The sequence below is a fragment of the Typopeltis vanoorti genome, chromosome 20 (assembly GCF_054136105.1).
Source record: "Typopeltis vanoorti isolate ZY-2024b chromosome 20, IOZ_Tvanoo_1.0, whole genome shotgun sequence".
Lineage (NCBI taxonomy): Eukaryota > Metazoa > Arthropoda > Arachnida > Uropygi > Thelyphonidae > Typopeltis > Typopeltis vanoorti.
In genome coordinates, this window is record NC_143568.1 from 55,021,125 (window position 1) to 55,035,770 (window position 14,646).

Genomic DNA, 14,646 nt, shown 5'->3' on the forward strand with positions numbered 1-14,646 from the left:
ATTTCAGTATATTGTATAACTGAATAATAAAAAATGTGGTGTAATCACCGAAATATGTCTTTTGAATATTTAACTTGCCAATCAAGTTAATAAAAATAATACACTCTTACCTGAAAGACAGATATATGCATGTCAGGGTCAGCAAAATGATTTCGACCAGACGCAGGATCTCGGCAGGCGTACCTCAGGGATCTCTTCTGGCTACTCTCCTGTTCTCAATCTATGTAGCGGACATCCCTCTGAACCCAAGAACAACATTCACTGCATTATATGCAGATGATACTGCACTGATGGCAAGATCTCGGAGCCTAAAACTGGCAACTAGAAGACTTTAAACCAGCATACACATTTTAGAAAAGTGGATGGCAGACAGGAAGATCTAAGGTAATCCCCAGAAAAGCTCAGCCATACTGTTTACTAGAAAGAAAATCCATACCATTGTGGACATTTATTTATTGGGAGTAAAGATTCCATGGCAGACTGAAGTTAAATATCTTGGAGTGATTCTTGATAGTAAACTCCTATTCAGCAAACATATAAGTTACATTACCTCGAAGACATCCATCCAAAGTCTTAGCACAGCTCTACCCTATGATCAACAGACAAAGTAAACTGGACACGCAAACAAAATTAACAATTTACAAGATGGTAATTTGACCGGTCATCACTTACGCATCCCCCGCATGGAGCCACACGGTGAATACAAACATTCTGAAACTTCAGAGATTACAGAATAAGTGCCTGAGGATGATTCTGGATGCCCCTTGGTTTATAAGAAACACCCAGATCCATAGAGAAATTAATATCTTTTATATCTCTTCCCTTCTCCTAAATCTAGCTGAGAAGTTCTTTACCAAGACAAGCATTCATCCTAACCCGTTAATCAAAGAAGCCTCGGAATATAATGAAGCGGAAAGTTACAAATATAAAAGACCAAAGTCTATCTTAAGTTAAGCTGAACACAGCTAATTTCACTGCCCTCAATGGGCGAGCATATAGCTCGCAAACACTCCATTCAAAGTTCTTTCATTACTGATAAAGGGGAATATGAAAAGCAATTTTGCTTCGCCCATCTAGCCAGAAATGTTATTCGTTATTCGCTTAGTATCACCACTCTGGGTCTGCCTCCCACTGATGAGACCTCAATAAAGGTCGAAACTGGTCTGGGTAGTGGCCCTTCCCTTAATGCATAGCAGTATACATGTCTGCAAGGAGATGTGCTTTGCATTATGGGAGATACTGAGACAAGGAGTGATGAGAGTTTGATCCACCTTTGCTGTGAGTTGCCAAGAGATGTACCATCTTACCTCAGTCCTGAAGATATTTTCAGGTGCAAACTTTGTTTGCTTACACTTGGATAAAGGATTAAACTAAATTTATTATCGTCTAACCAAGTGCAAAGTAAACTTCCAACAAGTTTATAAGAGTATGTGGCCATTTATTATTATTATTATTGATACTATTTTTTGTTATGTTTTTTTGCTTCTAATATCCGTTGAATAACTTTTATGAAAAAAAATCATTTTCTTCTCTAGCATTAGAAATGTTGAACACATTCAGTATCATAAAAACTCAATAGAATTAAACACTTAAGGCTACATGTATAACTCGATTAGTACATTTCTGAATTCTGAATGTCCCAAAAATATCATCGGATGGTCAGTTGGTGAATACCCTGTCTTCACTTCCAGTTTAATATCTGCTATTAACAGTCAAATTCTGCGTATTCCCTCACTACATAAGAAATAAGCTAATTGTCGTCCACTGCATAGATTGCTGTAATGATCAATTCATTACCTTGCATGACTGAGCTGTCCCTAAAGCACTTTCTTAAATTTTTTGAGACTGCAGAACTCTAATGAAAATTTTCATAAAAATTATCAGTAAGGAATTATGATAATAAACTGTTGACTTACAAAATCGTTTAATAAAGAAAACATGACACATACCTATGTTTATTTCATTAAATATTATAAATAATAAAGTAACTGTAAAGTAAAAGAAAATAACTGTTCTAGAAATAAGTAAATTTAATAAAAATTATTTCAAAAACTACATCTGATATTCTATCCATCTGATGTCAGGATGTGGGTGTGGAGGCAGCTTGGTGAACGTGGTAGAGTAGTAATGGTATGGGGATGCATTCAGCTGGTTTGGAGTGGACCACTGGTCGTTGTCCATGATTCCAAGGTATCTTGATATTCTGGATAATCAGGTGCTGCCTACACTGTGAAGTTTTTATGGAATGGACTTTTGTTGCTATCAAGATGACAATCCCCCATGCCACAAAGCTGTAGCTGTTATGGAATGGCATGAAGAGATGTGTTAAATGTGGGATGAATTGGAGCAGTGATTGAGGTCTACAGCAGCACATCCTTGATCTATCACTGAACTCACTGTTGCTTTAATGGAGGAATGGAGACAAATTCCACCTGATGTCTGCCACACATTGGTGGAAATCCTCCCTCAAAGGGTGCATTAGGTGATCAAAGCCAAAGGTAGACATACCCAATATTAGGGTTTGCTTACTGGTCTCAATTGTAAATTACTAAAGTGTCTGGCAGTTGTTGGTAAATAGTGTAGTGTTGGATTTAATAACAACTCATACAGAAATAACTGATGTCACCACAATTCCACTAATTGGGGAGGATGATCATGTGGGAGGTGGACTTGGCAGATGCAAGTTTCATGAAACAAAAGAGATGTGTGGAATTACAGAGCAGTAGACTATATGATGAATTAAGGAAACAAACTGGTGACCTGCCATAGAAGACTGATCAAGTGAAGGAGAGAGAAATCAGTAATGCCTGGAACTTAGTCCAAAATCGGTTTCTAATGGCAATGTCAGATTGTATTCCTATGGTTAGGAGGATAAATAAAGTAAGGTGAAATGGATGAATTGTAAAATTATGCAAGGGATGCTGAGCAAAAAAATGTCATGGATTACAAACCATAAAAGTGACTAGTGTAGTGAGGAAAGAGAAATTGGCATATGAACTGAAACTAGCTGAAGAAACAATACAAAACCCTAGAGAATTCTAGTTATTTGGCTAGTAGAAGAAAGGGTGAATATGGAAGAAATGCTTTAGCTGATGAAGCTGGAACACAAATCATATCAATGGAGGAGTGGAAATGTTTAATTAATATTTTTTCTAGTGTATTTCATGTTGAGATGGGGGAAGGGGGTTAGAGAGGTGTTGAACAGCAACAGGAAAAAAGACAGAAGACTGACACATCAGAAATGCTTCCAAAAAGTTCAGAATTTTAAGTAAACTTTATGATAGCAAGGCTGTAAGAGTGGATGGAATATCACCACATATATTAAGGAAAGCACAAGAGCCAGTGCCTTTGACTTGATTGTTCAACAAGAGTCTGGCAAAAGGAATAGTCCCACAAGAATGGAAAGAAGGATAAATAATGATGAGATGACATTACAGAGGCTGGTATAGAATGCATCCTTGGACTGATGAAAACAGAAACAAGTGAACCTTGATTCATCGCTCCAGAGTACCATTTTCCACTGGTCAATTGTCCATTTCACATGCTCTTTGCACCAGGTGAGAGACACCGCTTTTTTGTTGTTGTGATGTTCAACTTGTGTGACACTGCTCTTCCATAGAAACCCAGTAAATGGACTTCTTTTTGTACAGTATTAGTGCTTACCATGGTGTTACTGGCACTCTGAAACTCATCACATAATGTCTGTGCTGATTGTAGCTGGTTTTTGCATGCCACCTGTTTTAACACCTTCCTGTCCCTGTTAGTCATTTTCAGCAGCTGTCCTGGGGTATTTCCTGCACTAGCGATGCCAGAATGTGTCCATTTGTGATCACATCACCAACCATTGATTTTGAATACTCCAGTCGAGTGGCAATGGCACGTTTGGATATGCCACCAAAGTGACAACCGATGATGACATCTCTCTCTCGAAGTCACTGAGTTCGTATCGTGTTGCCAAACCACCTTGTGATGAAATACTGCTTCCTGCTACCTGTACACTGGTTTTTGTGTTATTATCAAACCTGGAATGTTCCTTAACTTCAAATAACAGAAGTGTCCAGACAATTATTTTGTAGATAGTGTATGGCTCATTGTGCCATCTCCTGTCCTGTCAGATGACTTCTTCCAGGAGATTGAATAGTATGTGTCTCCACCATGTCCTATTCTGGGCTAATCTGCTGCATTTCTCATATGAGAGATAGGTCTAGTCTTCTATATTTTTCATCCACTCCAGTCTTTGTCTTCCTCTCAACAGTTCCTTTGAGAAATGTCCTTTCTAGATAGTTATGTCTCAGAATATGTCCGAAATAGCTGACTTTTCTCTTTTTAATTTTTTATCAGGCCCCTGTTTATGCCTACCATCTCTAGTACCTCTTCATTTGTCTTTTCGTGATATCCTCATAATTCTCTGCAGCTTCCACATTTCAAAGGCCTCCAGTTTTTTCACACTCAGATTGGAGAGAGTGTCCATGTCTTTACTTCGTATAATAATGTCAGCCATATGTAACATTTGGAGATCCTTAGTCTTGTTTTTGGATTTAATTCTCTAGATGTCAGTAGATTTTTCATATTGTTGAGAGTTGACCTTGCAATTTCAATCCTTTTTCTAATTTCATCTTCTGTCCTGCCTTTCTCTGTGATCAAGTGTCTGAGGTATGTGTATGTTTGCACCTGTTCTAATTAATTTCCTTTTCTCTTGAAATGATCATGATTTTTGTCTTTTGAAAGTTAAAACTGAGGCCATACTGTTTGCTGTACTTGAGGGTTTCCTCTATAAGAGTCTTGAGGTCAAATTTGTTTTCAGCTAGAACTAGAAATCTGCATATCTTAGGTTATTAATATTTCTGCCCCGTACAGTGACCTCTGAATAAAATTTGTAACCTCCTTTGAGGTTACTAATTTTATTAAATATTTCTTCTGTGTACAGGTTAAAGAGAATCAGGGACAAGATACAGCCTTGTCTCTCACCTTTCTGAACTGGGAATTCTTCTGAGGTCTCTCTGTTTATTCTCAAAGATGTCTGTTCCCAATAAAGATTAGTTATTAGCCTGATGTCTTATCCATGCCTATTTTTTGAAAGGATTTCAATTAATTGCTCATGTTGAACATTGTCGAATGTTTTTTTTGTAATCTATGAAGCAGAGGTATACATCTTTTTGTTTTTCTAGATATCTTTCTATAATGGTTCTGACATTGAAAATACCTTCTCTTGTACCTGCATTTTCCTTGAAGCCACTTTTTGTATCATTTATTTCTATCTTTATTTTTCTTTTATTTCTTTCAAGAATAGCATACTTTCTAGTGGGAATGAAAACGCTGTCCTGAACTCTTAACATCTTGTAGTTTTTCTTGGGAATTGGAATGAAAATTGAGTGATTAATATCTTTGGGTAGAAATACAGTCTCATATATCTTATTGCATTAATTTGTTAGAAATTTCAGTCCTACTTCATTGAGAGCCCTCAACCATTCTGCAAAAATATCTATTCCTGCAGCTTTATGTAGTTTTAGTTTTTTTTCTGACAGCGTTTTCAACTTCACAAAGTAAAATGGGTGGTCTTTCTAAATCAGTCTGTTCGGGAATATTATTTCTTTGTTACTCATATAATTTCCTTGTGTATTCAATCCATCTCTCCATGATTTCTTTTTTATCCATTAGAATATGGTCTCTAATGACACTTGCATGATTTGCTGTATTTGTCTTGCTTCATTTCTCTGATCTTTTCATACATTTCTCTGCTTCCGTGTTTTCTATCAAGGTTTTCTGTGTCTGTGCATTTATTCTTAATCCATTCCTCTTTAGCTTTCCTGCATTCTTTTTTTATTTCTTTATTCATGCTTTTATATTCAGGTTTGTTCTTTAACTTTTTTCTTTGTTCCATCAACCTTAATATTTTTTCATTTATCCATGGTTTATTCTCTTTCCTTTTTAATTGTGGGAGTATATTTCTGGCTGCTTTGTTGATGCTATTCTTGAATGTTTGCCAGTTCATGTTAATTTCATCAATTGATGTTCTATTTTCTGTGTGAGTTGTGGTGTCAGACTTGTTGAGGGATTTTGTGAATTCTTTTATAAAGCAGTCTTTAACTTCTTGGATGTTAAGTGAGTCTGAATTATAAGTTTCTCTTATGAATGGTTGACTTGGTATCTTAAGTTTTATTTTGATTTTTGCAATCACTGAGTGGTGGTCTGATCCTATGGTCTAATCCTATGTCGAAATGCAATAACACAAACAAAAACATATTCCGGGATATGTTTTTGTTTGTGTTATTGCATTTTGGAATCTTTTGCTTATTATTATATAGTCAATTTGGTTTTTATAGATGTCCCCAGGGCTTTTCCATGTATGTAGTCTTCTGGGAGGATGTTTAAATAGTGTGTTGGCAATTATTAGGTCATTAGTTTCACAGAATTGAATTAATATTTCACCTCTTTCATTTCTGGTTCCAAGCCCTTGGTTTTCCCTGCAAAATGAGATTTTTTTTCTGAGCCCACTTTTGCATTTAGGTCGCCTATCATTATAATAATATCATCTGAATTAGCATTAGAGATTTTTGGATGTCTTAATAAAATTATTCCAACTCTTCATCTGGGTGATCTTGGGTTGGTGCATATGCTTGGATAATATACAAGTTGAATGGTTGTGCAGTTATTTTGGCTGTTATAATTCTGTTATTTATGGGCTAATAACCATGTAGAGATTTTGCAATTTTATTACTTAGGACAAGCGCTATTCTGTTAAGGTGCAAGTCACTGCCAGAGTAGATTATAGTGTGATTTTTTTCTTCTTATTATTCCTGTATCTGTCCACCTCACTTCACTGATACCGGCAATATCAGCTTTCATAACTTCTATTCCTGGATTAAGTTGGCTAATTTGCCTGCCTCATAGAGTATTCTGATGTTCCATCTTACTATTTTTAAGAGATTGCACCTGGTTTTCAAACAAGGGACATCTGAGAATATTCTCCCTGGAGGATTTAAGATATCATCTTCATACACTACCTTAGTAGTTCTTGTCTTACAATTCCCGGTTTCAAGCTCTTCTTCACTGCACTAGTTGCAGGGGTCTCAATCACATCTCTAACTTCATATTGTGGCAGGGTGTGTTTGATGGTTGACAACAGGTAAATATGTGGTGAGACTCCAATCTCTTCCACAACGGCTGGTCACAAATCTCTTAGATGTCAGGAGCATGCCCTCGATGTGCCACACATCTTGCTATCATGCTCTTGATGCCATCGATCAGTCAATGTTGATTCTTCTGCCATCTTGGCCATTCCAGACACTGTGCACATAAAAGTTGACATTCCCTATTTGCAGCATTCTATTTTGCTGATACCCTCACTTAGTTTAGCCTGCCAGCTGAGGTGGTTTACCAGGGTGTGGCCACTGGTGTGCACTACCAACTTCTTGGAGCCATAAGTGAGAGTTGAGTGTGAGGACCCAGAACCCAATATCCTGACTCTGAGATCAGCAGCTGACATCGATACTAAGGTGCTGCCTCTCCATACACCCCTGTGCCATACTGCATAAAATAGTTATCTCTAAGGAACTCGGTCTCCTTAGTCACTCCTCGGTAATGGTTGGAAGAATCCAATTCTTTCCTGCTGCCAATCAGTGCTTTCACACTAAGGTTAAAGCACTATGGTTATTGCACTTTCTTATTACCTTGCTGTCACTCACCAGTCTCATCTACCTGAACATTTTGGAGTCATCTCTGTCTGCATTTCCTGGCCTATAGCAACACCCCACTAAGTATCTAAAATTTGTGTTTATTTCAGTGTCACACTGGATGGACTCGGTGCCATTATCACTACTTCTTTCTTAAGGTTTCACATGTAGACAACAGAGCTCTTCTAATTTTAGTTTTCCTGTCTGGCCACACACACTGTTCATCTCGAGAACAATCATCCTAGCTTCACTGTCCCACTCTTACCCAAATGCAGACAATCTCCAGCAAACAGCACTTTCTTACCTTCAAATTTGTTCCATATATTCACATACTCAAGGCCTCTCTTCCTCTTGTGTCATATCATGCCATTCAGTAATCATCACTTTTCTCTTTGTTTCCTTATTGTCATGCCTTGGCAACACACTCTTTCACTTCATTGTCTTTAGTAACACTCAAATCCCATCTACTAAATGTATTCCAAGGGTGAGAAGGTTAAATAAGGTAGGTGTGAAATGGATGAATAATGAGATTAAGCATGAAAAATTTCTCTGTAATACAGAGAAAAAGGGCATTATGTGGAGGCAGCATAAGAGAAGTGGAAATAACCAATTCCATGAGGACTACAAAGAGCAGGCAAGGTGGGTGACTTGGATGGTGAGGGTAGCTAAAGAGAGGTATGAACAGCAGTTAGCTAATGAAGCCAAAAAGAATCCTAAGGAGTTCTTTCCATATGTAGCCAGCAAAAGAAAGAATGATTATGGAAGGATGACATTTATTGCTGAAAATGTTATAAAGACAGCTGTTGCAGGAGATGTGATGGAGATACTTAATGAGCAGTTCATAAAGATCTTTCAATCTTGTGAATGTGAATTCATGGAGAGATTGAGAGCAGTTGATGATGGGGAAGAGACTGGCAGTAAGTGAGCAAGAGGTGTATGGGGAGTTGAGCAAACTAGATGTAAATAAGGCTGTGGGACTTGATAATATATCACCATGTATTCTGAAGGAATGTGCCAGGGAGTTGACGCCAACATATTTTTTTAATACGAGTCTTGCACTCGGTCAAGTTCCTAATAAGGGCAAGATTGTGCCACTTCATAAAGGAGGTGATAGAACTCAAGCATCAAACTATAGGCCTATCTGTGTGTCAGGTGTTGTAGTTAAGTTGTTGGAGAAGCTTGTGAGAACTAGGACCCAGAATTGGGTTGATAACAATGGTATTATCTTTGATGGGCAGCATGGATTTGCTAAAGGGAGGTCATGTTTTAGTAATCTACTTACTTATTACAATAAGGTGACTGCTTCCATGGACAGAGGAGAAGGATACACAGTAATACAGCAATCTCTCAATTAGTGCTCCTAATGCGTTCTTTAAAACAGCTGTATTCGGAAATGCACTAATCAAATATAGTAACCTATGGGAAAACGTATAATTTGTTCCTCAGATTTCTTTTTTGACCCTTAATTTTTTTTATAAGAATTAGGGTATGTCTCAGGGCCTAGTTAAGGGAAAACCATGAAGCTGAAAGACAATAAAACATATTCAGAATATCAATTTATTATTCTGTTTCTTAACAAAGAATTGAGCTAACGTAGTTTAGCGGGCATTCTGTTTCTTTTTTTCATACAACTGATGGTATGGCCCTATTGCTTCTTCTGCAAATTTTACTGGTTCTCTCTTCACCAGGGTCAGTTTCTAAACATTGCTGCTTAAAAACTTCGATTGTACGAAAACTATTTTCAAATTGTTTCTGTGAAACCTCTTTGGGCTTGTCAGTGATTAAATTTTCTTCATATTCTTCAGGATCTTCCCGCTCTGTATCTAAATTTAGCAGGTCGGAATCACTCAACTTCTCAGAATGAGATTTAATTAACTTAGATTCATTTGAAAAGCCTCTAAAATCATTTGCACAATGTGGAAGAATGTGCTTCCAAATGGCTCGCATATTGCTAGCAGTAATTTCATTCGACTTTGCAACTTTATAACCAGGCTAAGAGTTCTCTGATTTGGCTAAAAAAAGTCTTGGAAGGCATTCACTTCCAAAAAAAGGCCGGTTTCATCGACATTAAATATTTGTTGATCACAATAGTCTCCTTACATAATTTTCTTCAAAATCTCTGGATATCTCCTTATCTGCACTTGTAGCCTCTCCCGTGATTAGAACATTATGTAGGCTATTTCTCTTTTTGAAATGCTCAAATCATTCAGCACTAACATGGAATTCTTCTTCCTTTCCATCATTGATAACCCTTTCTTTCCAAGTTACAAAGAGACAATGCTTTTGATTTAATACGGCCAGTGTTTAGCAGGATCTGTTTTTGGTTACAATCTTTGATCCATGTAAAAAGAAGTCTCTCTAATTCAATCATTATAATACTTTGTTTTAGAGTGCATGCATGATGAACTTGAAGCAGCCTTACCTTTCTCTTTGTATGCAGCAATTGATTCATCCATTTTTGTGTTCTTGACGTGTCTTTGCTCTAGACTCGCCTTGTTCATTTTTCTTTATTATTTTAAGTTTTTCTTCCAGTGAGATTACTTTTCGAATAATTTTCACACTTCTATTTTTTGCTAACTAATTCTTTTACTCATGATTAAAGGTTAGGAAAATAATTTAAAATAAAAAAGTAAGGAAGACAATTGCACGTGTTATGATCAGCAAAATGCTGTGTCAAGCAGACCACATAAATTTTGGCGGTAAATTTGGAACATAGTGTACATGGAAATAGTGTAGTAAGCCGTTAAAAAATCACTTTGTAAGATGTTTCAAATCGGTAACTAAATTATTTCATCCTGGTGAGTGGTTTTTTTAAATAGTAGTCATAAAAAATGTATAGATCAAAAATATTTAAAATCTGTAACATTTATTTTTAAGATGTATATAGGCGCACTAATCGGGAGCGCATTAATCAAGGGATTGCTGTATACTTATATTTTGCAAAGGCTTTTGATAGATTACCGCATGATAAGTTGATAGTCAAACTGGAGTGGATGGGGTTGGATATTAGATTGGCGCATTGGATTGGAGACTGGCTATTTGATAGGATCAACAAGTTGTGTATTTAGGCAATCGCCCTGTTTTAGGGCGATTGCTGTTTAACTTGTATATTAATGATATTGGTGAAGATTTGGATGGAGATATTCAGTTATTTGCAGGTGATGCAAAGTTGGGACGAACCATGAAGAGTAGAGAGGATGTTGTGGCTTAACAAGAAGACTTGAATAAATTGAGTGATCGGGCATGGAAATGGAGATGTGAGTTCAATGTTGCAAAACATAAGGTTTTAAAATTTGGAATACAAAAATGGGATGCAGAATTTATGCTTGGTGAGGATATATTGTCAGAGGTGGAGGAAATAAGAGATCTGGGGGTGATAGTGGATAAGGATCTGAAATTTAGGGGACACATAACCAAAATTATGAAGACAACACAAAGGTTTCTGGGAATGATGCAGAGAACACTGACTTATAGAAGTAGGGAGATTCTTGTTCCATTGTATAAGGCTTTGATTAAGCCACACATGGACTATTGTGCCCAGATTTGATCAACCTGGTTTTCAGAAGGATGAAGAGATATTGGAGAGGGTCCAGAGGCGACTGACTAAGGTAGTTTTTGACCTCTTGAATGTCGAGTATGAGGAAAGATTGAGAAGATGCAACTTGTAGAAACTGGTAGACAGGAGGAGGAAGGGAAGATATGATAGAGACCTACCAGTTATTAAGGGGTTATTATAGGATCAATGCTGGAGATTTTTTACAGAAAATAGTGGGAAATCATGGGAGAACCAGAGGTCATCCCTGGAAGCTGTATAAAGGAGGGTGTGAGTAGGGGAGTGAGAAGCAGGTTTTTTTCATGCAGAGTTGTGAATGATTGGAATGCCTTGCCTGAGAGTGTGGTGTGTCTGCAGAGAATTTGAATGTGTTTAAAGCATGGTATGATGAGCTGTGTGTTTGATAAAAGGACCTTCTAGATGAGTCTTTAACTCCATGGGGTCTTGGGTAATAATAATAATAATAATTTGTTCCTACTTCTTTAAGTGCTATTTCCTAACAGAGTTCAGCGATCACCATTTCAAATTTACTTCTGTCTTTAGTGGCTCTGATTAAGAGTACTAAAGACAGAAGTTTAGTCCAGTTTTTTATATTGTCTAGCCATGATATTTTCTTCTTCCAGGTTTTCTCTTTTCATTGATTTTACCTTCTAGTATTACCTGGAGAATGTTATATTTATGGTTTTTTATTCATCATCATCATGCATATCAAGGATTTAGGCCTACCATGGCCTGTTCCAGCCTTAGAAGTCATCGTTGAAAAAATTGTTTAAGAGGACGTCCTGGTTTTCTTTTTCCTAATGGCTTGTTTTGGTAATCTTTCTGTTTTCATTCTTTGAACGTGTTCCATCCATTTATGTTTATATTTTTTAATTTTTTCTATTACTGGTTCTTGGTTTAATTGTTTCATAATTTCTTCTTTTCTTTTGTGATCAAATAGGGTATACTTTGCAGTTTTTCTCATAAACTTCATTTCTGCTGTTGTTAATCTTTGTCTTTTTTATTGGTTTTTTATTAAATGTCCTAAGTAGGCAGTTTTTCTTCTTTTCACAGTATTGATTAATTCCTAATTTTTATTTATTCTTTTCAGTATCTTTTCTATCCATGAGATCATGAGCATTCTTCTAAATATCCACATTTCCAAGGTTTCCAGTTTTTTTTTTTTAATTGTATTTGCCTTTAATGTGTATGTTTCAACTCCGTATAGTAAACTTGACCATACATGGCATTTCATCATTCATACTCGAATTTCAATGTTTAAGTCGTTACATAAAATGGGTTTTATGTTGATAAAGGACTGCCTTGCAATTTTAATTCTTGATCTTATCTCCATTTCACAGTCTGAACTATCATTTAGCCAGGATTCCCGGTATTTGAATTTTTTCACCTGTTTGATTTTATTTCCAATTGAATTAAGCTGTTATCGAAGGGTTGTTGCTTATTATCATAAGTTTTTGTGTGTGTGTGTGTGTGTGTGTGTGTATGTTACTTTTTTAGGCTCATTTCTGTGCTTTCTTTGTTGACATATTCTAGGAGTAGTTGAAGATCATGAATATTTGTTGTAATTAAAGCAGTATCATTAATGTAAGTTATTTATTAATTTGTTCCTACTAGTACAGATTATTTTGCACTTCCTCTCCTCTCCACAGCCTTAGTCATTCTTCCTGTCATCACTGTTATCAAATATACTTTCAATATCTCCTCTGTTTTTACATCTTTCACCATATAACACTTATTTTTCACCCTTCCACAGCAATTATTCATATTTGATTTCTTTATCACCTAAGCGGCACCTCTCTTACACTTCTCTGAATATCCCATCTTACTCTACATCTGCTGGTGTGTCTACATCTGCCTTAATTCATTCCTCAACTTCACCAGTTATTATTATTATTTGACACCTCCAGGGAGTCCAAAGACTCATTGAGGGAGAGCACCTGCTCTACAACTGTCCACCACTCATTCACTAATTATTCACCAACTGACCACAACTACTTCAACACCATCTACAGCCGATTACCACCACTAGTTTTCCCACAAACAATCGCAAACATTCATGCCCACGGCGGGATTCGAATCAAATATATTTGATTCGCATATTCGATATATTTGATCTGCAGCCTTAAGGCTGGAGAGCGGATACGCTAACCACTCGGCCAGCCAAGCTATTCTTATTCATGTTCATATCTTTTATACCAAATTTGTTACTATACTATCTTCATTTCTGTATAGCTCCACTCATTTTGTTTCCACATTTCCTGCACCACACATGTTGCTTACATTCAGACTACTATTGATTCATATATAGTAAATACAAGTCATTATCCCAGCATCTGAATCTAGAGCCATTTTAGCATGTCAACAAACATGATACATGGACAATATGAAGCAAGCATGTGTCATGATGGGAAATGAACACACTGAGAAGAGTTAAATTGATCTTGCATTCTGAAGGCTGTGAAATTATCTTAATATTAACTTAATAGAAGTATGGGGGGGGATAGGCAAACAGGGGACTAGCACACTGAGGATTAAAAAGGCCATGGTTTAAGATCAGTCTTAAATATATCATTTATAACACAGTGGAAGAGAACACATTTATTAGGCATAAAAACAAATGTCATTGGTGTCCTCTGTTGATATACAGTATTGCAGAATGAAAATTGGTATTCATGAAGTATGCCACTTCCATTCATGAAAGTGCTTTCATTTTACCTTTTAAAAATATTTTTTATAATTTCTAAGTTGTGTAAAGACTTAAGTGATGCTTTTATATTTAGTTATAAATATACTAGCATACTTGAATTCTGTCTGAAACATTGAATCCCTCCCAACTATAGTTCCTTATTTTAATTTTTTCTCAACTACTCTTGTCATAAAAAATTTATGAAATAAATTGAGTGATAAGAAATGAATAGGGGATAAAGTAGTTTCACCATGCTCCATTTGTCTGTGAGACATCTAAGGTCAAATCTGATGGGGGGAGGGGAAATTATAGATCTTTTCAAGAAGAAACTAGTTTATTCTCTTGCAAACAGCTGTTTTGTATCTTTTGTGAAGAAAAATGAGATTTTCTAAGCAGGAGGTGGGGGGAACCTGTAGCATAGTGCTGATGTATATATCTTTCTTAGATCCTTAAAAAAATAATTCAGTTTGATGACCTGAATATGAGTTGCTAATAATTTTTACTGTAGGTAAAACATCTGATAGTTGGTCAAAATGGCATCATGTCTACTCCTGCAGTGTCTTGTGTTATCAGAAACCGAGCTACTGCTGGTGGAATAATCCTTACAGCAAGTCACAATCCTGGTGGGCCAGGTGGTGATTTTGGAATAAAGTTTAACATTGATAATGGAGGTAATTAGTATGTTGTGCTTGAAGTATTAATAAATAAAGATATAGTAATCTTGGATAAACATT

At 36.4% G+C, this 14,646-nt stretch overlaps 1 protein-coding gene across 1 annotated transcript in view; it reads left to right on the top strand.

Annotated features, from left to right (window-relative positions):
* Pgm1 (phosphoglucose mutase 1) overlaps positions 1-14,646 on the top strand; it is a 359,120-nt gene that overhangs the window by 105,106 nt on the left and 239,368 nt on the right. The window contains exon 2 of the mRNA XM_090410682.1: positions 14,421-14,583. Within this exon, the coding sequence (XP_090266808.1) occupies positions 14,421-14,583 (163 nt within the window). The remainder of the gene's footprint in view (positions 1-14,420; positions 14,584-14,646) is intronic.